Raw genomic sequence first — 26,754 nt, 5'->3', positions numbered from 1 at the left:
CTGCCCTGGAACAACAAGCCTGCCTCCCCCAGGGTGTACGTGGCTGCCAGAACTTCTGGGCTCTGGTGATTGAGGCGCCTTTCTGGTGCTGCCCCGCGAGGGCCTGTTTGGCCTGGGAGGAGCCACGGCATGAAGAGCTTTAGAGGCCACACGAGTGGGATTTGGGTAAAAATGGATCTTAGTTGTGATGGGAGGCCATTAGAGGTTTTTTTTGTAGGGGAGTGATTTAGCTGGGTATGTGTTTGAAGAAGCTCACTCTTACTGCCTGTGGGAAGTGGATGGTCAGGGCAGGAATGCCATTGCAGTGGTCCTGAGAAGGACGAAGGGGCTTAGATTAGTGTGACAGATGTTAGCACTTAGATGGGTCTTAGTGGCCGATTAGAAGTAGAGGGTGAAGATAATGACTTCTAGATTTGGAGCCTGAGCACCTGGGTGGATGGTGGTCCCATTTGATGTACTAGGGCAGTGGTCGGCAAACTCATTAGTCAACACAGCCAAATATCAACAGTACAACGATTGAAATTTCTTTTGAGAGCCAAATTTTTTAAACTTTAACTTCTTCTAACGCCACTTCTTCAAAATAGACTCGCCCAGGCCGTGGTATTTTGTGGAAGAGCCACACTCAAGGGGCCAAAGAGCCGCATATGGCTCATGAGCCGCAGTTTGCCGACCACGGTACTAGGGGAAAATGGGGGGGGGGGGGGGGGTGGAAATCTAGGATTGGTTTTGCTCTCACATGTAATTGGTGCTGTCAGTGGGCAGGTGGATGTGAGTTGGGAGTTCAGGACCATCCGGGTAGAGGCTCGATCTGGGAATTGGACTGTAACTGGTGGCTTACGGGCCAGGGCCTGGAAGAGAGTGTCAGATAGAGGAGGACTCGGACTCGGAACTGAGCCTGGAGGAGCTTTAACATTTCCCATTGGGGTCAGCAAGTGCCGGGACAGGTACACTTGAGAAGCAGCAGGCAGTGAGGTGAAAGGACACCCAGAGTACATGGAATCATGGAAACCACCAGAGAGCTGCTGGGGTTAAGGGACAGCACTCCACCACCACCCTCCCTTCTCTCTCACACACACACAAAGCACACACACACTGTTCTGATGCTGTGGAATCCAACAGGACACTGATGTCTGTTGCATTTGACAACATGGAGGTGACACTGGTAAAGAAGGTTTGGGGGTATGAAGCTAGAGGGGCCTGCAGGGGCGGGGGAGGGGGACAAGTAGTGATGGCAGCTCTTTTCAGAAGTTTGTCAGTGAAGAGAAACCTAGAAGGGAAATAGTGCTGAGGGGCAGTGTCGTAGAGAAGACGGAGATTCTGCTTGTGCCTTATGCTGGAGGGATTTTGCCCGAGTAGGTGGAAGAGGGAAGGGGTCTCAGGAGGAATGCAGGCCTGAAGCAGGAGAGGGGGCAGGTCAGGTGGCTTCTAATGAAGCATGAGGCAAGGACATTTTGAGAAGAGGGAGAATAGGAGGCATAAGCTCACCCAGGCTGTGGGAAAGTGAGCCTTTTAGAGAAACAGTGGGATTTCCAGCAGTATAGAGGACCCACTCAAGATTCCCCATTATGAATTTAAAGTGAAACCATTTGCTCAGGTAGCTCAGCTGGTTAGAGCATTGTCCCAAAACACCAGGGGTGAGGATTTGATTCTCAGTCAGGGTACATATATGAATCAACCAATGAATATATAAATAAGTGGAATAACAAATCAATTTCTCTCCCCTCTCCCCTTTCCTCTCTCTCTGCAAAAATCAATAAGTAAAATTAAAAGATAATAAAGTGAAGCCAGTTTCTAGATGAACATTTAGCTGTTTCGAGAAGGGAAGTGGTAGCATTCATCCAGAGTTGGGAGTTTTGCCAATTAAGGAATGTGGACAGACAGGGACCCCATAATCTAAGCTGGACAGAGTGACCTGAAACCAGGAGGGGCTGACAGATAATGTCTGCAAGAAGCCAGCTGCTTCCCTTCCCCTGTTAGGCAGCATGGATAAGCAGAAAAGCTCCTCCCAGCCCGTCACCTAGATCCTGTGTTCTCTATTTTAAAGACTGGCATGAGGCATGATGTAACTGTGGACAATTTTCTTTATTTTTAGGAAATTTGTGCTACGCCCCGGCTGTTTCCAGATAACCCACAGGAAGGGCAGGTGAAGCAAGGGCTTCTGGGGGACTGCTGGTTCCTGTGTGCCTGCGCCGCCCTGCAGAAGAGCCGGCACCTCCTGGACCAGGTGTCTGTGATAGTGCAGCTTTCTCTTCTGCTCTGTCTTCCTGTCTGCTGTGCCCAGGAAGGAAGCAAGAGGCCAGGCGGCTGAACCCCTTGTTCTGTGGGGCTCTGCTACAGCTGCTCAGCATGGACAGTGGGGAGCTCAGCTGTCAGGCCACAGGGGCTCCCAGGCACGACGCAGTGTCCCCACTCCCGCAGCGGTACTTTCTGCCCTGCTCTGCCAAACCCCGAGCACGCTTCTTATGGAGTCAGAACCATGCATCTGAACTAAAAAGTCAAACATGCCAGCCTGGACAGGAAAGGGTTGGCTGAGGGAGCCTGTGCCCTGGTTTGGAATTAGTGTCCTTAGCTAGTTAACTTCTTAAATAGGTTTTAAATATAAATTGGCAAAAGATGATTGAAACTCTTTCTGACAGACACCACAGGTGTAGAAGGCCTGCTCAGACTCCCTCCCTGGACCATTGATGGCCTTCTGTTTGGCTTCTTGCTAAGTATCACCAATGAATGCAGCAATGTTCATTGACAGTGGTGACCCCGTTCAGAGCTCATCCTGGGTCCCAGCCCCATGCTAATAAGCACAGCACATCGCTGGCTTTCACTCACAGGCCTCACCGGATGTGACCTATTTTCACCAATGAGGGCACTAGAACCATTGTCACTGATTTCTGGCTAGTGAGTGGCAGAACAGGACCAAACACGTCGTCTAGGTGCGCAGTCCCCACTGCCTCTTGGTTCAGAACAAACCTGGCAGTGAACATGGGTCCAGGTGCTGGCAGAGGTCCTGGGCTTCAGGCGTCTGCAGAAGGGTTGCTGTGCCCATGGCAACCTGCCATCTGCAGCCAGCTCTGCTGAGAATTGGGTCTCATGCTTCTAAAAGTCACATTTGTTTTGGATTCAGGTCAAGGGCTTATTTGGGACATTAGGGCATAATGGTTGACTTTAAGTTTTTGGAGACACTGGCTCCCTCACTATGGTCTTAAAATATTTTATTGAGAAGTCTGGATTTTCAGTCCAGTGGTTGGTTTTCCATGAGCACTGACTCAAGGCATGGAATGAGGCAGCTCCTTTGCAGACCGCAGGGTACTGTGGGACAATACAGTGTGGTCACACTCTGGTTAGCACGCTTGGAGGGCGCTGCGAGATATTGTCTCATGGTCTCCTTTTGCCTTTCCCTGTGCACGGTAGGTCTTTCTTCCCGGACAGCCGAGCTGGCTCGACCAGACATACCGTGGCTCCTTCACCTGTCGAGTTTGGCAGTTTGGACGCTGGGTGGAGGTGACCATAGATGATCGTCTGCCTTGTCTTGCAGGGAGACTCTGCTTCTCCCGGTGCCAGAGAGAGGATGTGTTCTGGCTTCCTTTACTGGAGAAGGTCTATGCCAAGTACGTGTGCTGGAGGCTGGCGGGCTGGGCCATGCCACCTTAGACTGCCCCCAGGAGCAGGTCTCTGCTCTCCCTCGCTGCAGAATCCTGTCATTTCCAGGCACTTGGCGGCAGGTCCTGGGGTGGGACTGACTGGTCCGGAGACGGGAACTCTTGAGGGTTGGCCTGTGGTTTGCCTCCCTTTCCCTGTCCTTATTTCACAGGTGGGCATGAGGGAGGATGTATATTTTCTTCCTTTCTCTTTCCTCAACCCCCAGCAAGAAAGATGTTTCCATCTATTTGTTTTTCACCCCTGGGGACAGGCTGCCTTTCTGCAGGTTGTTGGGGAGGAAAGAGGCCAGCTAAGTATCAGCCTTTTTATCTGGTCCTGACTGAGCCCAAAACCCTCATGCAGAGTGAATCGAGGCCCTTCCTTCCTAGAATGCATTTACCATCTTGCTGACAGTGAACTGATAGGCAGGCCTTTGCACCGAGGACAGGAGGGAGGCCTGCTGCTGACATTGGGTTTGGATCCCATCAGATGGAGTGGATGTCACAGCCTCTGCCCACACTGCCTCACGCTTGTGCCCACAATGGCAGTAGAAGAGGTTCTGCACATGGCAGAGGCGGCTGGGCTTTGCTGGGACACTGCATGTCAGCTGTGAAGGCATAATTGCGTCTGGCTGTGGTGAAGGCGAGGCAGCAGGAAAGAAAAGCTATGGAAGCCGGGTGGATGGGATCACAGGATGATTTGGAGTATCGTAGACCAAGGGGATAGAAGAGAGGCAGGGTGCTGCTCCCCTTGCCTGAGGCTCATTCCTGTGTCTGTCTCCCAGGGTCCATGGGTCCTACGAGCACCTATGGGCAGGGCAGGTGGCAGATGCCCTGGTGGACCTAACCGGTGGCCTGGCAGAAAGGTGGAACCTGAAGAACTTGGCAAGCAGCAGTAGCCAACAGGATGGATCTGGCAGCTCAGAGCTCAAGACTTGTTGGCAGCTGCTCAGCCTCAAGGAGCGGTGTCTGATCAGCTGCTCAGTGTTCAGCCCCAGAGCAGGTGAGGCGGTGGTCATGCAAAGGGCCTACACACACACACACACCCTCAGATCCTGTAGGCAATCCCTGAGGCCCTGTCTGGAATGAGTAGAAAGTGGGGACATTTGTCCTACCAAGCTGGTGTCCGGCTGTGTGACCTTGTCCTGCTGCCTGCCCCTCTCCAGAAGGAGGGGTCCCTTTTCCCTTGACCAGGACTTACCTCCAGGGCAGGCAGGAACCTGTGTGAGGTCACCGCTGTGCAGAGATGACCTAGGAAGCTCATGGTGGCACCATCTCTGGCTCAGCTGACACCCTGTGAAATCAGCACTCAGGTTTCCATTGTAGTGATATGTATGTTCATTGAAGAAAAGTTGTTGAAAGGAAAAACTCCCTCAAACATAGCTACCTTTGACTTTTTAGTATACTTCCTCAGTTTTTCATAAATGTACTTTTTGCATTCTGCATCCTAGATTTTATATGTAACATAAACTTTGTCAACTTATCTCATCAGTGGATCTGCTGTAGCTTCTTTCATCTTTCCCTTCATGTTGGAAGTTTAAGGTCTTTCTGATTTTATGCTGTTATAAATAACAGCATCTCTATGCATACAAGTTTCCTATTTAGTATTATTTTCACAATGGAATTTTTATATATATATTTTAAATTGATTTCAGAGAGGAAGGCGGGGAGAGAGAGAGAGAGAGAGAGAAAGGACAGAGAATCATTGATCGGCTGCCTCCCGCATGCCCCCTATTGGGGATCGAGCCCGAAACCTGGGCATGTGCCCTGACTGGGGATCAAACTGTGACCTCCTGGTTCATAAATCGACACTCAACCATTGACCCACCCGGGCCGGGCCACAATGGAATATTTTATCGAAGACTGAACATTGAAATAAATTGGCTCTTGTTGACAATTATGCTCCTGGTGTATGTGTGAGGGTTGGCACAGGCCTGGGACAGGCTCCTCCCTGAGTGTGGGCTAGACACAGGCTGCTGGAGGTCACCTGGAGCCCACTGCAGTGGCAAGGGGCTGGGGACATGGGTGGTAGCTACAATGCCATTCTGAAGAAAGCATTTAGAGACAGCCCAGGAGTTTCTTCTCTTTGGGTTGGACCACAACCCCTCCTCTCCAGGTAGGTGTCGTCCTGTTTGGCTCCTTCTATGTCTTCTGTCGCTTGTCACAGGGCAGGTGGAGTCGTTTCTCCTCGGACCTCAGTCCTCCCACTGCCCATCCATCCTCCCCAGTTGGCATTGCCAAGTGATCTCCCTTTTCCCTTGGTGGTCACAGACTGTTGATGACAATGCTGACAGTAGCACTTTTGAGACCTGGCCCTGCACCAGGCCTGCATGGCCATGTGACCAGCTAATGAGGCCCAGAGAAGGGAATGAGCTGCCAGGCCTGGTCCAGTCCCCTCGCTGGGGCTCTGTGCTGCCTAAGGCCACTGCTGAGCTAACTGTCCACGTGCTTAGGAAAGGAGCCCCAGGTGATCTGTGGGATCTGGGGGGCTGGACCAGTCCCCAGGGAAGGAGACAAGACCTGTACATCTGCTGGGTTTGGGGATTCCTGCCCTTGACTGAGCTGTTCCTCGCCTAGGTGCCAGGGAGCTGGGGGAATTTCACGCCTTCATCGTCTCGGACCTGCGTGAGCTCCGGGGTCAGGCTGGTCAGAGCATCTTGCTGCTTCGCATTCAGAACCCCTGGGGCCGGCGGTGCTGGCAGGGGCCCTGGAGAGAGGGGTGAGTGCAGTTGGCACTGCCATTAAGCGGGGGGGGGGGGGGGGCGGTGCAGGCCCAGAGGGGAATCCTGGTCCCCCCGTGCTGTGGTTGGTGCCATGGTAGTTTCTGTGGTCAGGACAGTGCTCAATTGGCTCCCAGCAAGGCCCCCTTAACCTTAAGGCCACATGGTCTGTGCTTGGCGTCAGGTGGTCCAGGAGGCTGGCTTAGTGCTTGGTGCTGAGGGTGCCCATGGAACAGTAGACGCCCAGCCAGGCTGAGGGACAGCGACCTATGAGGTGCCTACGCTATGTCCTCAGCTTGGCTTTTAAGACCCGTAACTGATGGACAAGGGCGTTGTGACAGTCCCCTTAGGTGGCCAGGGTGGTGAGCAGATCCCACACTTGGTCTGAGCAACCATGCCTGAAGCGATGGGCAGATGTCCTTTTGTCACTGCTCACTGACCCGTTCGCTCATCCAGGTCATGTGGCAGGAAGAGAGGTGATGGCCCTGAGGAAGGTTCAGCCCAGGGCAAATGGAAGCGTGGGAAGGGGGCCACAGAGTTTGGCCCCAAGGTGCTTCAGGGACAGGGCTCTCAGGACACCCTCTGTCCCCTCTGGCTCCTCTTGCCCCACTGCACCATCAGTGCTGTCACTCTCAGATGAGAGATCTCCGCTGACCTGAGTTTCCTGCCAGGGGTGAAGGGTGGACCCAGGTGGACCCAGTGGACTCAGCGGAGCTGCTGTCCCAGCTCCAGGAAGGGGAGTTCTGGGTGGAGGAGGAGGAGTTTCTCCGTGAATTTGACGAGGTCACCATTGGCTACCCGGTTACGGAGGCTGGCCATCTGCAGAGCCTCTACTCAGGTAACCAGTACCATTCCTGGGGCAGCCTTCGGGGGGTGCATTGCGGCCACCCGAATGGACTCTGATTTCTGAAGTCAAGCCTGAGCAGGCGTCCGCATCCCCCTGCGGTGGCTCCCGGTGGGGGAGGCTGGTGTCTGAGCATGGGGAGCCTGACCTGTGGTGTGCTCTTGCCCTAGAGAAGGTGCTCAGCCACACTCAGGAGCTGCCGGGAGCCTGGGTCCAGGGGCAGTCCGCAGGAGGCTGCCGGAACAACAGCGGCTTTCCCAGCAACCCCAAGTTCTGGCTGCGGGTCTCAGAACCAAGCGAGGTGTACATTGCCGTCCTGCAGAGGCCCAGGATGCGCACGGTGGACTGGGCCGGCCGGGCCCAGGTGCCGGTGGGGGGCAGCCACATTGTATGGAGCCCGGCAAGCATTCCGGGCAAGGACTACCCTGCCGTGGGTCTGCATCTCTGGAAGGTAACTCTGCTGGGCCAGCTTCCCACTCACTGAAGTACAGGGTCCAAGATGGGAGGCACATGGATGTCTGAATCCTAGGAGCTGCAGTGCTGGGACACGCATGACTGACAAGAGCCCCACAGGCCTCCCCTCACCCCCCCACCCCGCCCTGGCTGTCCTGGGGATCATGTGCCTGCTGGGGCTACCACAGACCCAGCACTGAGAGGACTGGGTTCCCGGCCTGGCCCCGGGTGTGTCTGAGGGCCAAAGGAAACCAGAACCAAAGTCCCGAGTCGGTGGGGCTCTGGAGGCTGGTGTTTGTGGAGGTCTGAGCCCAGCTTGGCTTCTTGTGGGACCTGGAGAGGTCGCTCCACCCTCCCTGTGCCCTCAGTCTCCTCCCTATCAGGTGGGGATGGTGACGGCTGATCCTGTGGGATTGTGCAAGGAGCCCTCTGGCCCCCAATGGAGATGCCTGTCCTGGGGACAGGAGCATGGCTGGTGCAGGAACTTGCCTATTTGCTGCCATGGCCTACTTTTTAGTCTTTGTATGTCCTGCCAAGGTCTCATAGCAGAAGGCACAGTGTTCCCTGTCCCTCTGTGGGTGTGGCTTACATTGTGTTCCTTTCTTCCTGCTGAGTTGCTGGAAAGCCTTTTATCCAGCAGCCCCAGGTTGCGGTAGCCGTGGGCACAGCCCTTTTGCGTCTGTGTGTCCCGGTCCTGCAGGCTCTCAAGGGGACAGGCTGAGTGGAAGCCCAGGGTCATGGGCATTTTCAGCCGGCCCCTGGGAGGTGGAGTGCTTTCATGTGTTAACTCCTTTGAGGAGAGGCCCTGATGCCAGGAGGGTGGGGCAGGTCTCTGTGAGTTCCCACACAGGCCTCCTCTCCACAGGTGGAGAAGCGGCGGGTCAGCCTGCCCAGGATCCTGTCTACACCCCCTGTGGCTGGCACTGTGTGCCATGCGTATGACCGCGAGGTCCATCTCCGCTGTGAGCTCACCCCCGGCTACTACCTGGCCGTCCCCAGCACCTTCTTAAAGAATGTTCCAGGACAGTTTTTGCTCCGGGTCTTCTCCAGCGGGAGAGTCTCCCTCAGGTGAGGGGCCTGGCCATTTCTTTGGGGGCCTGTGTGCACCTGCCTTGACCGAGGCAGGCCAGGCGGTGCCTTTAGCCCCTGTCGTGTGCTTGTCTTTCCCGGGCAGTGCCATCAAGACAGTGGTCCAGAGCCCTGGCCCTGGGGAGACCCTGTTGGCGGGGGAGTGGGAGACTGTGCAGCTGCAGGGCTCCTGGAAGATCGGCCAGACAGCTGGGGGCAGCCGGAACTTCGCCTCCTACTCCAGCAACCCCTGTTTCCCCCTCACGGTCCCTGAGGGTTCAGGCCCCCGCTGCGTCCGGATCACTCTGCACCAGCACTGCCTAGACAGCGACTGCCACCCCATCGGCTTCCATGTTTTCCAGGCAAGCTCTGAGAGCTCTTGGGGGTCTGGGGAGACCATGAGCCAGGATGGGGTGGGGCGTGATGTGGAGGCCTGGACTTAGTCATTTGGGCATGTTGCCCAGGCTGGCCGGTCATGTGCATGACTCATTTCTAGGTTTCATCAAGTCTGTAATTCACCGGGGTCACAGGTAGCTCAGGCATCCCCTTGTCCCTTTGCTCTCGCTCAGAACAACCATGTCATGGGGCCAGTTCTCCCCAGGACAGTGCCTCCCACCCAGGAGGCCAATGGCATCACCCGGGAGTGATCAAACACCAGCAGCAGCCCAGAGCTGTGTAACCCTGCCCTCTGCCCATGGCCCGCAGCATGAGGCTGTTCCTGGGTGCGTATATGCCCCTGAGAGCCAGGGAGAAGTGGGTGATGGCGAGGGTTTGTGGGAAAGCGCAGTAAAGGGGGTTTGGGGAAGGCCACATTGGCTAAGACCATTGGGGAACTGACAGCCACTCTGCTGCCCAAATGGCGCTGCCAGGAGTTTCAGATCAGAAAGAAAACAAAGCCAGGTGGTGGTGAGGAGCTCGCAAGGTCCCCGAGGTTCTGGGGGCCAGGCAGCTCAGTCTGAGGGCTGCAGTGGGCTCAGCTGTGTGGGGTGGCTCCTGAATCCCAGACAGGTCCAAGGAAAGGGGGGGCTTCCAGGAACTCAGGCTGAAAGTATGTTGTCCCCACTTTGTACCTAGAATGGCTGTGAGCCCAGAGGAGTCCAGAAGGGGGTGCTGCCAATGAGGCATAGCCACCCAGAGCACCTTCCTTGGCGGTCGGCTCTCTCCCACCATGTAGGCAAAACACGCTTAGCAGACCTGTAGTTGGAGGAAGGGGAGAAGTCAGAGATTGCAGGTCCAGATCGCATGGCCAATGAGGCTCCTCAGCCCACACACTGTTGTGCTTCCGGGGGCCCAGTTCTAGACGGGCAGGGTGAAGTGGCCGGTGTTCCAGGATCTGAGGCGGGAAGAGGCACACGTAGCCTGGAGCACAGGTGATCTGGGGGGAAGGGAGAATTTCCTGATTGAGAAGGTTCTGTACCCTAGAGAATGGGCAGAGCTGCTGAGAAAACCCCTTCCCAAGAGCGGAGACACCAGGAGCTTGGGAAAAAGTGCCCGTGGCCAGCAGGTGCCTCAGGGCCTAAGCAGGGGCAATTTGGGTGGTTCCCAGGCATGGGCACCTGACACCTGATGGGGCTTCCTGGCAAGGGTGGCAGGACCTCAGTGAGTGGTGAGCCCAGCTTTGGGGGCTGCTGCTCCTCCTTGGAAGGGGGCGCATGTATGGTGGGGGACCAGGCATGAAGCCCCAGGAGGTCCAAGCAGACGGCAGCCGGGGCTGCTCTAGCCCAGCACACCCTCAGCATGTTCCCAGCTGGAACTGCTTTGGGCCTGGGAAAGAGAGCAGCCCGACTGAGACTGAGGACAGTGGGCATCTCTACCCGCCCCATGGACAGGCTTCCTAGTCAGTCTGTGCCTCCCCAGGTTCCAGCGGACAGCGCGGGCCAGAGCACGCCCTCCCTGCTGCTCCAGAAGCCTCTGCTGAGCTGTGTGCCACATTGCTACACCCAGGAAGTGAGCCGCATCTGCCACCTGTCTGCAGGGAACTACAGGATTGTGCCCTCCACCTACCTGCCAGACACAGAGGGGGCCTTCACAGTGACCATCGCAACCAGAATAGACAGGTGGGGCGGTGGGGGGCTGTAGTCCTCAGGACCTTAGTGCCCTTCACCCAGTTCTCCTGCCTGCCTCACATGCCCCCGCTGTTAGCTGTCCTGGCGTAGACCAGGGGCTGACACAGTACCTGGGGACTCCTTGCCTGTCAGCCTATGGGGGTGTAGATGCACCTGCGTGCTGGGGAGGGGCCTTGGGCTGACCCAGGTGTTCTTTCCCACAGACGCTCCATTCACAGCCAGGAAATGCTGGGGCAGCTCCTCCAAGAGGTACATGGGGCCTGGGAGGGGCCTCCTGGTGCCCTGGGGCCTTCATTCCCCAGCCTTTCCCAGTGGGTCACACTGCGGGCTGGGCTGTGTCCTGAGGCATGAGGTGCACTGTGTCTTCCCTGCTGTCCAGGCAGCCACTGCCCACACCTCACCATCTCTCCTTTCACAGGCCTCCTTCATGGCAGTGATGAAGACCTAACTGGATAACCCCACTGGAGTCCTCAGAGGCCTCCCTTGGCCCATGATGTCCTCACAGCGTCCTTGCTCGGTGCCACCAGCCTCAGTGCTGTAGCTGCCAGTCCTGCACTGAGCAGCTGCATGTGCCTGTGGCACTAAGTGAAGGTTCCTCATCCTGGAGAGGCAGCCCCGGGGTCAGGCAGGTGCTGCAGGGAGGGCCAGAAAGGCCCAATGCAAGTGTCCTGGTCCCCAAGCCATGACAACAGCTCCATGGAGTCCCTCCGGGCTCCTGAGCGGCCTCATAGCTGACAGACGAGTGTGTCAGCACACAGCTGTTTGCAGCACTTCTGGATGTAACTTTATAAATAAACATGAATACTGAGCAGTTTACAGATGTCTTATTTCAGGCGCGGAGACCCTGGGAGGATCGCAGCCTCCAAGCTGGGGAGGTTCAGGGAGGAAGAGGGGATGAGATAATGTTCGGAGGGTCAAGAAGGAGTATCTGGTGCACAGGGCAGGTGCAGGAGGGATGCTTCCTGCCATCTCTCCACCTGGCAGCCTTGCCATCACCAACCAATGGTATTCCCAGGTGTGGAAAGGCCGGCACCAGAGAACCAGAGGCCTGGTGTTCCGCTGTGCGGCATTGCCACATACAGTCAGTGTTGACACTTGCCAGGGGACGTGCCTGGGACCCCTCCCCATATCCGACACAGCAAATCCCATCTTGCCCCCTGACTCAGTCTGCATCATGTCAACATCAACCAGGGCGTCAAGCTAGCCGAGTGTCTGTCCTGGGAAAAATTGCCACTGCCTCTTGTCCAGTCCGCACAAGTGACCTGCTTCTGAGCTTTCCCAACTGCCCATCATGGCCGCACCCCTGTACCTGAGGCCTAGTGATCTGGATTAGGGCTGCCCTGCGGTGGAACCCCCAGTCCATAGAGGCCACACGAACTCAAATGGAGCCACCACTCCCACATCTTCAGGGCGGTCCTCATGTTCAACCCCTGTGGTGCCAGTGTTACCATTGTAATTAGTTATTAATATTAATAATAGGAAAAGAGCTAAGGGGAGGCCAGACATTATAAGCATAGCCATCAGGAACCTGCAATTTCACACCACCAGGGAACCACCAGTCCGGTCCCTGCAGGTCACTGGCAGAAAGAACTGAACAAAGAGGAAGATGGGTATGGGCAGTGAAGTGGGTGATGTAGGGAAAATACTTGCCTGTCAGTCTAACCTTAGAACAAAGATAATTGGCCAGAGGGGTGGAGCCTCAGCAAGCCTGAGAAAATTTGGGAATATATCATCCTGAGACAAAGGAATTCACTCTCATTCCTCTGGCTTTGTCCTGCTCCCTTTGCTCCTGTGTTCTCCCCAAAGCCCTATGGCCCTAGAAACTATATGGCCCAAGGCCATGTGGACCCTACACACATGGGCTGCAGCTGGGGACACAAGCTAAGCTAGCCAGATGCTGGGCTGGACTGTGCACATGAGGAGTGGAAACTGGACACTGGCTTTAATCCTAGCTTTGCTGAAGACAAAATAGGACTTTTTCCTTGGTGGGACGGGAAAATGGGAACTTGGAAACTCAGGGGTTTAATTCCACACAAATAAATACCACTTATTCTCCCATGTGAATCTCAGGAAAGTCCTTTCCTTGTGACATCACAAGAAGCCAACTTCCACGGGCGAAAGGTGGGGACACAGCACCCCACCGATAACACCGGTTTTGATTTGTTGTCTGTAGGGTGAAGGTTTCGGTGTGCCCTTGGCCTTTCTGACTGACATGCCTGACCCACTGAGGGTGCTGGTCATTTGCCATGTGTCAGCCCCAATTATGTGCTTAGAGACTAGGGAGTGACCCCAAGAACCCACTGTTGCCACTGATTGGTCAAGCCAGCTGTGTGTGCACCCCTGCTCCAGGCAGATCGCTGGCCCTGGGGGCTGCTCCAGCTGAGGAGCCTGCACCTCTGGGCTTTGTCATCCATCCATCTTCTGTTTTCCACTTGTTTTGCTGCGAAGCAGTTTGATTACATGAAAAGTGAGAAAGCCAAGCATTATGTCACCCATTAAGATTCCCCGCAGGGTGGCCCTGTGTGTGTGTGTGGTGGTGGTGGGGGTTGGGGGGAATTACCACCCTTCCAGAGGAGGCTGTGGTAGACAATGTGAGATGCGGCTAACTGCCCCATCACATCTGGGCAAGGGGCCCAGAACTCTCAAAGGCAGGGGCTAGCCTTTCCGGGACAGAGGGGTGAGGGTGGCAGCTGGTGCTGGCTCCTCCCCAAAACCCTTGGGTGACTCACCCTTTCCCCTCTGAGGCACCCTGGCTGTGACAGGATCTGGGACAAGTCTCGGTCTCGCGTTGGGTGGTGGGGAAGGACTTGCTTGACAGAGGGCCCCGTCGGGGCTCCACTGCGGGCTGGTGAGGCAGTGGCCCTCAGGGCTTCTAGGACCTGTGTGGTTGGGGCAGTCGGGCACGGTCTCCATGCCCCTCCCAGCCAGCCCCTCCTGCCTGGGCCTGAGCTGGCCTTACATGGACCTTACAGGCACAGGCAGAGCTGAAGGAGACCTTCCCTGGGGCAGCCTCTGCAGCCACAGGGCCTGGATCCACTCAGTGCAGCCAGTCTCTGGTCTTCAGTCTCTGAACTCCATTGTCCTTGTTGAAAACCTGTCTGGACTCTGTCCCCACCCACAGTGTGCCCTCCACACCCCCATCCCGGCTCCGGCCCTCTGGTTTGCCCTGGAGTCCTTGGTAGCCTGGTAGCGGGGGTGGGTCAGCCTGTCCAGAGGAGTGGAGGAACATGGGCTGTTCCCCATTCTTCCAGGGTCTGAGCAGGCCCCCCTCCCACCCCATGGCCTATCTCCCATGCCTGAGACACCTGGGCCTCAGTCTTTGTATTCTCACATCTGTGGCCAGTCCGGAGCCCAGTGCAGGGCAGCTCGGGCTGAGCTGGGGTTCCATGGAACCCAGAGGAGCAGCCTGCCCAGCCAAGCTGAGTGCCAGTGCTGAGCCCAGGGCTATGTCCAGCCAGAGCCAGGACCTGCCAGTAGGGGGGTGAAGACCGCCTCCCTCCTGTGCACAGTAGCTGGCAGTTGTAGCGGGCAGGTGTGAGTGTGTGCAGGTGAGAACAGCTTTCCCGTCCTTCTCAGCAGACTTTGCCCGCGTTGTTTGCAGTTCCTTCTCATTTTCACTTCCTGCTGCAGAGGCATGGTGCCTTCTCCGGGGGAGCCGTGTCCTACCCAGTCCTGGTCCTGGGTCTTCTCTCTAATGTCTTCGCCCACCCTCCCTCCCCCAAGCCTGGATCAGCGTGGAGGGTGGCAGAGCTTCTGCGGTGAGTACTGAGACCCCGGGGCCCTGCGAGCAGGTAGACAGGGAAGGGGCCTGGCCTGCCAGACTTCCTGGACAGAAGGCGGAATGGAAAGGGGGCAGGGACAGCCAGACTGCCGCCAAGTTCTCAGATGTTCCAAGCTCTCTTTGCTCTGTCTCTTTGTTCACAATAATTTCTTGCTCAGTGTCCCATGGATGCTTCATTTGATTTTACTGGATTCCGCCCCCAACATTTAACAGATTTAAACTGATTTTGCTGCATTTTGAGGTGAATAGAAGAGTCATGTTGCTCCTGGGAACACTTTGGAGTCTTTGGACATGGCTGTGCTCCTTAAGGGTAGGGTCTACTCCAGTTTTGAGGGTGAGTTTGGGGACAGGCTGTGCCCACCAGCTCCCTGTAGTATTCAGTTCTGCAGGTCTGGGGCCCCTATGTAGTCCTGACAAGGAGGTGGCAGATGATGTGTGGGGGTGGTCCTTGATTAGGGTCAGCCAGGAGCAGGGCAGAAGCTGGCAGGAGCTGGGCATCCCCAGGGAATGAAAAGGAGCTCTCTGTGCCTGAAGTGCAGGTGGGAGAGGGGCAGGTTCAGAGAACCTGGCGAGCGCTAAGGCTGGAGGGGTAGGTAAAGAAAGGGCCTTGAGGCCGTTTAAAGAGCTTGGGTCTTTTCTCTTGGGCAGGGGCAGCCATTGCAGTTTTAAGCAGGGCCTGATGTGAGTTTATTTGACATTTCCCCCTGGCTGAGGTCTTGGGGATAGACTGGAGGTTGGGGACCAACTTGAAGACTGTTGCAGACATCCAAGGACAGATGGTTGTGTCCTAGCTAGATGGGAGGTGGTGGCCAAAAGAAGAGGTCAGTGTCTAGATATGCCCAGGAAGCATAACCAGCAGACACGACACTTGAGGCTTCAGGGTTTGATTGTATAGATCAATATGAGAATCCATGAGCATGGTATACCACTCCATCTACCTTCATCTATGGAGACCTTCTTGAGTCTCTCTCAGCCGTATTTTATAGCTTTGAGCATACACGTTTTACTTTTTTCTCAAGTACTTTGTTTTCTGATGCTTATAAATGCTACTGTATTTTTAGTTTCCTTTTTTCAGTTGTTTGTTGCCAGAAATACATTTTTTTGTCTATTAATCTTATAGCCTATAACACTGCTAATTCATTTATTGGTTCATAGTTATGGGGTAAGTTCCTTTGGATTTTCTGTATACACAATGATGTCATAATGTGAAAATAGAAAGGTTTACTTCTCCCTTGCCTGCCTGGAAGCATTTTTTTTTTTTTTTTTACTCATTCCCCCTGATTAGAGTCCAGAACCATCAGAATGGAGGTGGTAGGCACTGTCCTTGCTACTGAGCACAGTGGGAGCTTCCAGTCCCCGCAGTGAGTACGGTGTTTCCTGTAGGTTATCTGTGATGCCCTTTGTCAGGTCGAGGAAGTTTCCTTCCATTCCTAGCTTGCTGAGTTTCTATCATAAATAAGTGTTGGATTTTGTCAAATGATTTTTTTGGTATTGACTGAAAGGATTATATAAATGTTCTTCTTTATTAATGTAATGAATTCTATTGATTAGCGTTCTAATGTGAAAATAACCCTTACATTCTTGGGGAGCTGTGCAGGTGTCACTGACCTCAGGAGAGGCTGGCGCTCGGCTCAGGGTCTGGCCGAGGCGGTGCTGGCAGATCTATGCTGGAGATGAGCATGTGGACAGCTGGGGATGGATGCGGCTGCTAGAGGGTGGGTGTGTCCCGAGGAGGTGCGAGCAGGGGTGTGTGTCCTGGGTAAGGGTGAGCAGATGTGAAAGTGGAGCCCTGGATGGTGTGTGTGTGTGTATGTGTGTGCATGCGCACATGCCCACACAGGACTCTGGATAAATAATCTTGGACTCTTCAGATTTTCAAAGTGAACAAACATTAAGTAAAACATCAAGTCTTGCTCATGACTTTTCAGTGGACCCTGGCCTGACTCTAACCCCTCCCCTAATGCAGTCCAGCCTCCCTCCCTTCTCCCCCCCACTCCCACCTCCCCCCCCCCCCCACCGGCCCAGCCTTGTAGGTGAACAGAAGCAGGAAGCTTCTTTGTAGATGAGACAGTGAGTGTAGGTGCTGCCTTTCCGTCAGCTCGACCTATGTGGCTTTCTTAACCTTACTGATGACTTATCTGCATCTTCTTGATCCCACACCCTTAATTATTCATTTATTTTATCCCCTAAGATGCACAATAATCCCCAAACAACACCGACACTACCAACAGCATGACCGCCAAGAAACTGAAGATGTTTTATGCACTGTTAAAATCCTTGGGTTATATAGATGTCCAGGCAAAAGTGTGTTTTAAAATGATTTGGAAGATGAAACACTACATTTCGTCATTCTTTTTGTCCTCAGGCTGCAGAGACATAGTCAGAATACTGGACTTTAAAGTCACGTGGGCGAGTTCGGTGGGCTATGCCACCAACTGCTAATCCAAGTTCATGGTTTTATCTTGTTTTCAAATTTAAGAATTCCTTTTAAAATGTACTTTAATTGACTTTAATAATTACATGACTATTTACATGGTTCTAAAGTCAAATCCACACCCAGGTGTATTCACAGAAGTCTAGTCTCTACCCCTCTCTCCCTCACCCCATATCCACCTGTTCCCCACAGGTCACAATTTAATTGAAAACAAACTTGATGGCTTATCCTTCCACTTGTAAAAATACAACCAGCTGGCCCCAAATAAGTGAATAGCATCCACACCCTTGTTTACTTCGCGGCACCTCTTGGAGATAACCTCCTGGTGGTGGCACAGAGATGGCTCCTCCCTTCCTCCAGCTGCCCGCTGCTCCGTGGCCTGGACGGAACAGACGCCAGCATGGCTCCTAGGCTGCTGCGACCCTGCGTGCACCGGAGAGAGCCTCAGAAGCAGCTTTTCCCTCTGCCTGCCGGCATTACGGGGTCAAAGGCCACGCATCCCTAATGTTGGTAGATATGACGAACCCCCTTCCATGGGGTGTGTGCCATGCTCAGTATCAACGGGAGAGGTCTGAGGCTGTCCCCCCATCCCCCCCCCCAGTGCTGTGGACTCTGGCATTTGCCCATGCGAGACGGAAATGCCACTGTAGGCACTTCTAATCTCTGTTTCTCTCTTTGTGAGTCTGTTGGGGTCTTTTCATATCTTTAATGAACCCTTTACATCGCCTTTTCTGTGAAGTCTGTTCACATTTCTGTTAGCTGGCATCTTGCCCAATGTCCAGGGGAAGTGAGAGTCAGAGGCCAGCGGTCTTGGGGAAGGAGGGGGACATGAGAACGCAGCAAGTGTTTCTCAAGAGGCTGCTGAGTAAGCTAACTTTTCTTGGGTCTACCCCCCAATGGTTCAAACCAGCCAAAGCTGGAGGTTGCTGCCCTTGGGGCGGCGGGGGGTGGGGGGGTGGGTGGGGGGGCGGGGGGGGGGGAGGCGGGGCAGGGAACCCCTCACAGAGACTTGTCCTCAAAAAGGGAGACACGCCCTTCAGCTCTGGGTCCAGCTGCTGGAGGTCCACAGCTGACTTGCAAGCAGGGCTGAGATGCAATCACACCCCAGGCTCTCCACCATCACCCCTGCAGCCCGAGGGCCTCGCCAGGAGCAGGCCTGGCAACTCCTGTCCCCGCAGTGGGGAGCTCAGCAGGTTCTTGAGCCGGGGCATGACCTCCTGGAAGTGGGGGGTGCCTCGCAGACAGAGGCCAGGATCCAGGCTGGGCAGCTTGATGTCCGAGGCCCTGCAGGAAGCAGCCTGTCCAGGAGCGGGGCCTGGTGTGGGCCCAGCGGCCAGCCTCCCAGTCAGAGAAGCCTCAGGTAGAGGCCGGGGAAGGAGGCCTGGGCGGGTAGAGGAGCACCGCAGGGGCAGGGAGAGGGCAAGAGTCTGGGAGGAGCCAGGACTCTGGCGTTTGCCCATGTGACAGGGAAACGGAGCAGCCTCCGAGGCCCCCCTCGGCCGCTGCCGGGAGGGGTCCCAGGGGGCTCATGCAATCACAGAGCAGAACCAGAGCAGGCAGTCCTGGGGAGCCAGCCAGGAGGAGGGGAACAGCCGCTGTCAGGGTGAGTGAGCCAACCTGGGGTGGCGAGGGCTCGGGGTCAGCGCCCAGCAGAGCCTCCTCTGCCTTCTGCCAGCACCGGCTGTGGTCTCGCTGCACAGCGGCCTGTCCAGCTGTGCCCAGGAAGGTGGGGTGCTGCAGCCAGCTGATGGGGCACTCTGTCATCTGCAGGTGTCCAGATGCCTTGAGGCATGTAGCTGGGGTGACAGGTGCTTCGGGCAGCTGTTGAGGGAGGGGCCCGAGGAGGAGCAGGGAAGGGCGGTGCCGTGGGAGCTCCCCTCACTGGACCTGTGTGTGTCCGTGACTCTGTGGGGTGAGGATGGGGGTCTGGACCAGGATAGGGAGCCCCAAAGGCACCTCTCAGGCCCATCTGCTCTCACACTCCCCACATGACCTTTTCATGACCCTTCATGACCAGGGGAACCTCAAGCACAGCCAGGCCCTGAGTGTGTGCCACTGGGGGCCTCCCTCAACCCCTGCCCCTCCTGTGCCCACTCTTAGCCTCAGCGATACCTTCCGTGCTCAGACACATTCGCTGAGTGCATGCATGAATGAGCCGTGTGGGGTCTCAGAGGCCGAAGATGGCTTCTATGTAGGGGGACAGGCAGGAGGGAGCCCTGTTGGCAGGGTGGCAGGTTTCCAAGGGAGGGAGGTGGCTGCTGCAGGGCGGGGCTGGCAGCAGGGTGTGCTGGGCTGGCCCGTGAACACGTCCAGCAGGCTCCTTCGGAGAGGCCCAGCCTCCCTGGGGCCCTTCCCTCCAGGGTTCACATGGACCTAGGGCAGTGATGCACACGTAGCTTATAGCTGTCTCTCACAGCCCAACAGCCCTTTCCTCTCTGACCCCAAGGATTCAGAGAATGGGGCAGGAGGAGCCTCCCTGAGATCTGGGCCAACTCCCCCCCACAAGCCTGTCACATGGACTCTCCCAGGCCAGTCAGGATGGAAGCAGGACAGGGCTCTGGGACTGCAGCCGGGGGGGGGGGGGCAGGCACGGGAGGAGGCCTCCACCCCCTGGCGGATGCTGGCGGCAGCAGCAGCATCAAGGCTGTCCTCGCCCGTCCTTCTCGGCAGAGGACCATCGCTGTGGTTGTGAGACTGCCCAGGAGTGAGGGGACGGGCCTGGCCTAGCACCTGAAGCCTGCCCAGCATGGCCAGGCCTCTCAGACTCTGGGCAGCCGGCCTTCCGCGGGGAGGGAGCCGGCTCCTGGGGAAGGGCTCAGGGGGCAGGTCCTCCCTCCCACCAGGCAGGTGTTTCTGAGCCTGCGGCCAGCTAATGTTTCTGGGGCACCTGCTGGGAGCCACGGACCCTGCTCGGTCCTTGGCACGGTCACTGGACAGATTCTTCCCGCTGTCAGGGCCGCCGACTGGTTAATACGCTTTATTGAGGCGCTACTCTGTGCCCAGTGGTGACCTGTCCGAGGGCAGGCGGGGTCCCGGTCACAAGCAAAGACTAAGGACTAGTACAGCTGACTCCTGAGCTGTGTGGGCCCACTTAGGCGCTGATTTCTATCAGTAAATATTGTATTTTCTCTTCCTTATGATTTTCTCTTCTCTAGCTTACTTTATTGTAAGAGTACAGGATATAATGCATATAACATACAGAATATGTTAACTGACATCATGCTATCAGTAGGGCTTCTGGTCCACAAGAGGCTACTAGTAGTTAAGTTTTGGGGGGGAGTCAAAGTTATATGTGGATCTTCAACTGTGTGGGGGTTGTTGCCTCTAACCCCCAAGTTGTTCAAGGGCCAACTATACAAGACAAGTTGTATGAAAAAAAAAAAAAAAAAAAGCAGATGGAGAGGGTGTCAGACTGGGTTGGGAGGGGGCCAGGCAGGCAGGGGGAAAGGGGAGGCAGGAGGAGCCCATGGAGAGACACCCCCCCACCCCCCACTCCCGTCAGACCTGGGTCTGGCGACTGTGGAGGAGAGGCGTGAAACAGGGCCCTCCTCAGGGGCCCCTGGGCAGGAGCACTGGTCCCAGGGTCAGGAGGCCAGGCCACTCCCCACTCAGGCCTCAGCTCCTCCTCTGTGAATGGGCAGGGGTGGGGTCGGAGGGCTCCCAGCGGTCTGTATAGAGAGAGATGCTGCAGGTGGCAATTGGTGGGGGAAGCTGAGGAGACAACGTCCCTGCCCTCAGGGTGCAGGGGGTTGAGGGGGGGTCCAAAGGAAGGGCCGCTCCCCACGCTGGGCTCAGAGTGCAGAGACCAGAGCAGGGGCGGCCTGGGAAGGGGCTTCTGAGGAGGAGAGGGGGAGGAGCCGGCCGGGTAAAGCAGCCGGCAGGCAGTGGGCCTGAGCAGCTGTGTGTCCATGCCTTTTGGAGGTCACCCGTCAGCGTGCCTGTGCGTGTGAGGGTGCCGTGCAGTGCTCAGGAGGCCCTCCTGCCAGGATGTGGGTGGGGGCAGAGATGCTGGGACCGGGCTGGGACAGATGCCTCTGCTGGGGGAACCCTCTGGTGCTGCAAGTGCATGTGCTGTCTGGAGGTGTCGACATAGTGCCCACTCCCACTTCCCTTCCTGGAAATTCCCCAGGCAGCTCTGGGCTGGGGCGGAGGCGGGGAGCCCGTCACCCCCGCTCTGCTGTCGTCAGCCCGCTAACTGCCTGCCTGCCTTAAGGAGGGCTATAGTCAGGCAGCCTGAGGGGTGGGGGAGACGGCTCAGCCCAGGAAACCGAGGTTGACTGCAGGTCACTGCCAACCTCGGGGCCTGGGGTCTCAGAGCCAGGCCAGGGCTGTGATGGGGAGCCTCAGAGAGGGGCCAGGGCTGTGATGGGGAGCCTCAGAGAGGGGCCAGGGCTGTGATGGGGGGCCTCAGAGAGGGGCCAGGGCTGTGATGGGGAGCCTCAGAGAGGGGCCAGGGCTGTGAGGGGGAGCCTCAGAGAGGGGCCAGGGCTATGTTGGGGGGGGTCTCAGAGAGGGGCCAGGGCTGTGAGGGGGGGTCTCAGAGAGGGGCCAGGGCTATGTTGGGGGGGGGGTCTCAGAGAGGGGCCAGAGCTGTGATGGGGGGTCTCAGAGAGGGGCCAGGGCTATGATGGGGGGTCTCAGAGAGGGGTCCGGGCTGTGATGGGGAGCCTCAGAGAGGGGCCAGGACTGTGATGGGGGGGTCTCAGAGAGGGGCCAGGGCTGTGAGGGGGGGTCTCAGAGAGGGGCCAGGGCTGTGAGGGGGGTCTGAGAGAGGGGTCAGGGCTGTGATGGGGAGCCTCAGAGAGGGGCCAGGACTGTGATGGGGGGGTCTCAGAGAGGGGCCAGGGCTGTGATGGGGGGCCTCAGAGAGGGGCCAGGGCTGTGATGGGGAGCCTCAGAGAGGGGCCAGGGCTGTGATGCGGGGGTCTCAGAGAGGGGCCAGGGCTGTGATGGGGGGGTCTCAGAGAGGGGCCAGGGCTGTGAGGGGGGGCCTCAGAGAGGGGCCAGGGCTGTGATGGGGAGCCTCAGAGAGGGGCCAGGGCTGTGATGGGGAGCCTCAGAGAGGGGCCAGGGCTGTGATGGGGGGGTCTCAGAGAGGGGCCAGGGCTGTGATGGGGAGCCTCAGAGAGGGGCCAGGGCTGTGAGGGGGGGTCTCAGAGAGGGGCCAGGGCTATGTTGGGGGGGTCTCAGAGAGGGGCCAGGGCTATGATGGGGGGTCTCAGAGAGGGGTCAGGGCTGTGATCCATCCATCTTGTCACAAATGGTAACAGTTCATCCTTTTTACGGCTGGGTCGTGTTCCATTTGTATGTATTCACATCCTCCATCCTCGCCTTTTTTTGTGCCACTTTTGTTTTGCTCACACATGCCAGTCCTGGATCCTGGGGTGTTTCTTAGGTGGGGTCCCAGCTCCGGGGGCCTGTACAGGGCCCAGGCACCACTGTCTGCCCCGGATCCAACTGTGGGGTGTCTGGGTCTGGCAGACAGAGGGGCTGGGGGCGGGGGAGGGGAGGGCAGCCCCAGTGCACGCATAGGTCGCTCTGACGGTGACTGCACAGGCATCTTGGTGCAAATCACTAGGTGGCTTTCTGCTTCCTGTGCGGGAAGCAGACTGAAGAGGAAGCTGAGCCTGCTCCCCTTTCCCATGCCCGCCTCCCCCGGCCGGATACGCCAGGGCCCCTGGCAGCTGAGCGCTCAGAGCAAGCGCTTCTGCAGGGCGACCACAGTGTCTGTTAAAGCGGACGGTCCTGCGTGTCTGGGCAGGAGGCCAGAGGCGGTCCCTGTCCTGGGCGTACGTCCCCATGCTGGGGCTGGGCATGGGCAGGGACACACAAGGCCATTTGGGTGGGACCCAGGCCTTGACTTCCCAAGCTTTCCTGGGATGACGCCAGAGGACAGAGATGAGGGGCCCGGAGTAGTAGTCCCAGGTAGGTTCTGAGGGTTCTGGGCTGGGGCACCTCTCAAAGCTGGCCTGGCAGCTCACCAGGGTTTCTGGGAGGGTTTCTGGGTGGGGAGTAGCTAGGAGGGCGGGGTGGGTAGGAAGGAAGGATCCCAGCGGCTGGTTCTAGTGGGTTCTGGGGTGTCCACAGAGCCTGGTCTGGCTCATGGTCTGAGGAACCTCAGGATCTGGACAAAATGAGGTGATTCAGAAAGAACCAACAGAATCCTTCAAAAAACGAGGCGTGAGATCACAGGGCGTGTAGGGATGTCACATACGGGAAAAGCATGCATGAAATTGTAATTGCTGGCAAATGTGCCATTTTAAAATGCAAAAGGGATGGGATGGCATGCTCAGAGGAATATTTCTGCTCCTGGCTGAAACCTGCTACTGCCTCTCTAATGGTCTGTGTCTGGAGGCTCCCAGGGGGCCCAGCCAGCGCTAATGAACCTAATGGCTCTGCAAATGCTGAGTATTTCCTGCCAGAGGGGGGGGGGGGGGTAGGGAAGGAGGGCAGGGAAGAGAAAAGAACCCACCCAGCCTGGCCCAGCCACCCCCCCTTCCCAAACTGACCCACTTCCATTCCCCACCTGGAGGGCCCGTGTTCCTGGGGGTGGGAGGAGGCATGGTGCCCCGGTCCTCATCACATGCTCCATGACCCCACCACGTGGGACACCAGCAGCGCAGCCCCCTGGGGGCTCCAAGGTTGACCCAGCGCAGAGTGAATCCAGAATCCATCTCAGCATCAGGTGCCATCACCTGGAGCTCAGACCCTGACCACGTATGTCCTCAGGCCCTGGTGGGCTGGTCCTGGGCCTCCTGCCCTGCGTGGTGGGGCATTTTGGGGGGCGCGAGAGGCCAGCATAGACAGGGAGGGGAGGCTGTGTGGGAGCTTCTGGTGATGACGGGGTGGAGGTCGCCCAGTGCCACCGTGAGGCCGGTCTGGGCCTGGAGGGCAGAGCTCCCTCAGGGTTCTGACCACAAGGACTCAAGGGGCTCCCTACCCCAGATGGGGCCTGGGCGGGGGGCCTCACGGAACAGGACTGGGTGGGCGGACACTCGGAGGGAGGGCAGGCAGGAAGGAGGAGGAAGACCAGACTTCTGGAGTTTTCTGGGGAGCTGTCCTGAGCCACAGCCCCTGCTGTCGGGACCTCTGCTACCAGGAGCGGCCAGGTGGGGTACATGCTGACCACCCTGTTGAGGTGCAGGAGTGGGTCAAATGTAGGTCCGGGAAGCGCGAGGAGAGGCCACGCAGGCTGCGTCCTGGGCCCTCCATAGAGTGGCCTTTCCGGGCGCCCTGTCCTGAGAGCTGAATCGGCTGGACTGGAGGTAGCAGTGGGCTCCTCTCCTTCCTCTCTGCCCAGCAGCGGGCAGGACCCAGAGAGGAGGGCTCTGGAGAGTGCAAAGGGCTGGCTCCAGGCCTGGGCTGGCTCACGGGGCCACATTGGGCCCCCCCGGCTCCAAAGGCCTTGGTTTTCCCACCTTACAGCGGGCAGGGGTCTGGCTTACGGGGCCTCAGAGCTCCTATGGTTTCTATGACTTCTTTGGGAAAGTGAGTTTTGGGCTCCTGGATATGGGTTGGGGGCTCATCCCTGGCCAGAGATGGGCGGGGCCCTGCCATTCCCTGAGCTCTGTGTGCTGTCCCCGCTCCTCACCCCTGCTCCCTTCCTGCAGCCCCAGGACCATGAACAACAGCACCTGCCCCATCACCAGCTCCCCGCTGGTCAGACACATCTGCCATGCCTACCTGGGCCTGCTGCTGGTGCTGGGCCTGCTGCTCAACGGCCTGGCGCTCTGGGTGTTCTGCTGCCGCCTGCGCAAGTGGACAGAGACCCACATCTACATGGTCAACCTGGCCGTGGCCGACCTCTGCCTGCTCTGCACTCTGCCCTTCATGCTCTTCTCCCTGGAGCGGTACAACGCCGAAGACAACGCCGAAGACACGTTGCTCTGCCAGCTCTCCCAGGGCATCTACCTGGCCAACAGGTACATGAGCATCAGCCTGATCATGGCCATCGCTGTGGACCGCTACGTGGCTGTGCGGCACCCGCTGTACGGCCGCGGGCTCCGCTCCCCGAAGCAGGCCGGGGCCGTGTGTGCCGTGCTCTGGGTGCTGGTGGTCAGCTCCCTGCTGCTTCGCTGGGTCCTGAAGGGTCAAGAAGGTGGCTTCTGCTTTGGGAACCCCTCCCGGCAAAACCCCCAAACCGTGATCTTCTCCCTGTTGGGCTTCTACCTGCCGCTGGCCGTGCTGGTCTTCTGCTCTCTGCAGGTGGTGACTGCCCTGGGCCAGAGGCCGGCTGCCGACGTGGGCCAGGCGGAGGCCACCCGGAAGGCTGCCTTCATGATCTGGGCGAACCTGGTGGTGTTCGTGGTCTGCTTCCTGCCCTTGCACGTGGTGCTGACGTGGCGACTGGCCACGGGCCTGAACACCTGTGTCATTCAGGACGCCCTCCACGTTACCAGCAAGGTCTCGGATGCCAATTGCTGCCTGGACGCCATCTGCTACTACTACGTGACCAAGGAGTTCCAGGACGCATCTGCGTTAGCCGGGGCTCCCGCTGCCAAGGCTCACAAGAGCCAGGACTCTCTGTGTGTGACTCTAGCCTAGGAGACGACACAGGCGTGTGGGGACCAGATCCAGGGCTCTCCGGGAGGTGCTGCCTGCTGAGGGTGGTGGGGGCGGGGCTGTGACCAGTGGTGAAGAGCCACAGGATGGGCCCTGAGCTCACCATGGGTGTGGACACTCTCCAAGAAGCCTGCTGGGCAGGGATGACCCAGGCACGGAGCCTGGAAGGTAACAACCCCACCCCTGGGACGGAATACAGACGGGGCAAGGGCAAAAGGACTGAGGCCTGAGAAAGGCCACCCCGGGGACCTGGGATGGGGCTGCCCACCTGCTGTGTCCAGAGCCTGGTATACCTGGGCATTGGGGTGGGGTGGATACCTGCTGGGTCCTGCTGCCTCCCTGAGATCGGAATAACGCTGCCCACCGGGGCTGATCCTGACAGGGCTTGTGCGCTGCCCACGTTTACACGGTGGGAGGTGGGAGCGCTGGGTCACTCTCTAGGGCCCTCCAACCTGCTGCCCACCCATCTGAAGTCTGGTGGAGGGTGCGGCCTGGTGTCCTCCCGCTGTGCAGGCCAGGATCCCTGGGCCCCTCATAGGGGCTGCCCAGATGTGGTGGGTGGGGAGAGTGGGACCATGAGGAGGTGGCCGGGGTCTGTTGAGGGGACACACTCCCGTGCTTCATTCAGGAAAGTCTGGAGCTGGTAGAGGCGAGGGCTGGGTGCCCAGCCAGGCAGGTTTGTGCTGTGGCTGCACCTCCCTGGCCTCCAGGCTGAAGTCAGAACAACCAGCGCTTTCCGGAGGCTGCTGTGGGTGCTGGTCTGGGGTGGGCCTGGGTTCCAAGGCCAACTCGTCCCGTCCCACCTGCATGTCCTTGGGCACCAAACAACCTCCCCGCCCTGTTCTCCAGCTCTGTGATGGGAGTGCGAACGGTGGCCACGTCCTGGCAGGGTTGGCCTCATAGTTGTGAGGCTGCTGCAGTTCCGCTGGCTCAGGGATGGGGTCCACGCTCACCCCACCCAGTGCTCCCCAAACTCCCCACCCCCCTCATCCCAGCCAATCTCCCCATGTGTCTGCATCCCACTCTGGTCCTCCAGGTGCCCCCTCCCCCAACCCTGCCTGCTGTCATCACAGCCCTGCTCTTCTGGGGACAGTTTCCAGTCTCTGACGTCTATCAGCCTGAACCTCGAGGGTCTTGTTTTCCAAGGAACTGCCTAGTGTGCTGACAGGCTATCCGGACTGCATAGAGACGTCT

General features: G+C 57.6%; 2 protein-coding genes across 13 annotated transcripts in view; both read left to right on the top strand.

Annotated features, from left to right (window-relative positions):
* The window catches only part of CAPN10 (calpain 10), a 13,033-nt gene extending 1,436 nt beyond the window's left edge, over positions 1 to 11,597 (top strand). Inside the window, exons 2-14 of one of the 10 annotated variants that reach the window (XM_054722744.1) lie at positions 2,093 to 2,224; positions 3,406 to 3,602; positions 4,418 to 4,635; positions 6,210 to 6,351; positions 7,024 to 7,190; positions 7,367 to 7,647; positions 8,515 to 8,717; positions 8,824 to 9,079; positions 9,792 to 9,887; positions 10,140 to 10,221; positions 10,575 to 10,774; positions 10,987 to 11,032; positions 11,202 to 11,597. In XM_054722744.1, coding sequence (XP_054578719.1) covers positions 2,093 to 2,224; positions 3,406 to 3,602; positions 4,418 to 4,635; positions 6,210 to 6,351; positions 7,024 to 7,190; positions 7,367 to 7,647; positions 8,515 to 8,717; positions 8,824 to 9,079; positions 9,792 to 9,887; positions 10,140 to 10,221; positions 10,575 to 10,774; positions 10,987 to 11,032; positions 11,202 to 11,239 — 2,058 coding nt within the window. In that variant the 3' untranslated portion in view covers positions 11,240 to 11,597. Of the gene's footprint in view, positions 1 to 2,092; positions 2,225 to 3,405; positions 3,603 to 4,417; positions 4,636 to 6,209; positions 6,352 to 7,023; positions 7,191 to 7,366; positions 7,648 to 8,514; positions 8,718 to 8,823; positions 9,080 to 9,286; positions 9,440 to 9,791; positions 9,888 to 10,139; positions 10,222 to 10,546; positions 10,775 to 10,986; positions 11,033 to 11,201 lie in introns of those variants that run through there. The other 9 variants (XM_054722745.1, XM_054722749.1, XM_054722746.1 and 6 more) reach the window with 9 other exon arrangements.
* LOC103283246 (G-protein coupled receptor 35) lies at positions 4,608 to 26,754 on the top strand. Of its 3 annotated transcripts, none has more exons than XM_008138464.3 (2): positions 4,608 to 4,635; positions 24,609 to 26,754. In XM_008138464.3, the coding sequence occupies exon 2, from the start codon at positions 24,619 to 24,621 to the stop codon at positions 25,540 to 25,542; it is 924 nt and encodes a 307-aa protein (XP_008136686.1). In that variant the 5' UTR covers positions 4,608 to 4,635; positions 24,609 to 24,618; the 3' UTR covers positions 25,543 to 26,754. The 3 variants fall into 3 exon arrangements, with proteins under 3 accessions (XP_008136686.1, XP_027996582.1, XP_027996584.1); XM_028140781.2 differs by lacking the exon at positions 4,608 to 4,635 and adding an exon at positions 14,533 to 14,541; XM_028140783.2 differs by lacking the exon at positions 4,608 to 4,635 and adding an exon at positions 18,551 to 18,601.

Source organism: Eptesicus fuscus, chromosome 11 (assembly GCF_027574615.1).
Source record: "Eptesicus fuscus isolate TK198812 chromosome 11, DD_ASM_mEF_20220401, whole genome shotgun sequence".
Taxonomy (NCBI): Eukaryota; Metazoa; Chordata; class Mammalia; order Chiroptera; family Vespertilionidae; genus Eptesicus; species Eptesicus fuscus.
Note: the sequence above shows the minus strand (reverse complement) of the source record. Positions and strands in the feature narration are given on the sequence as shown.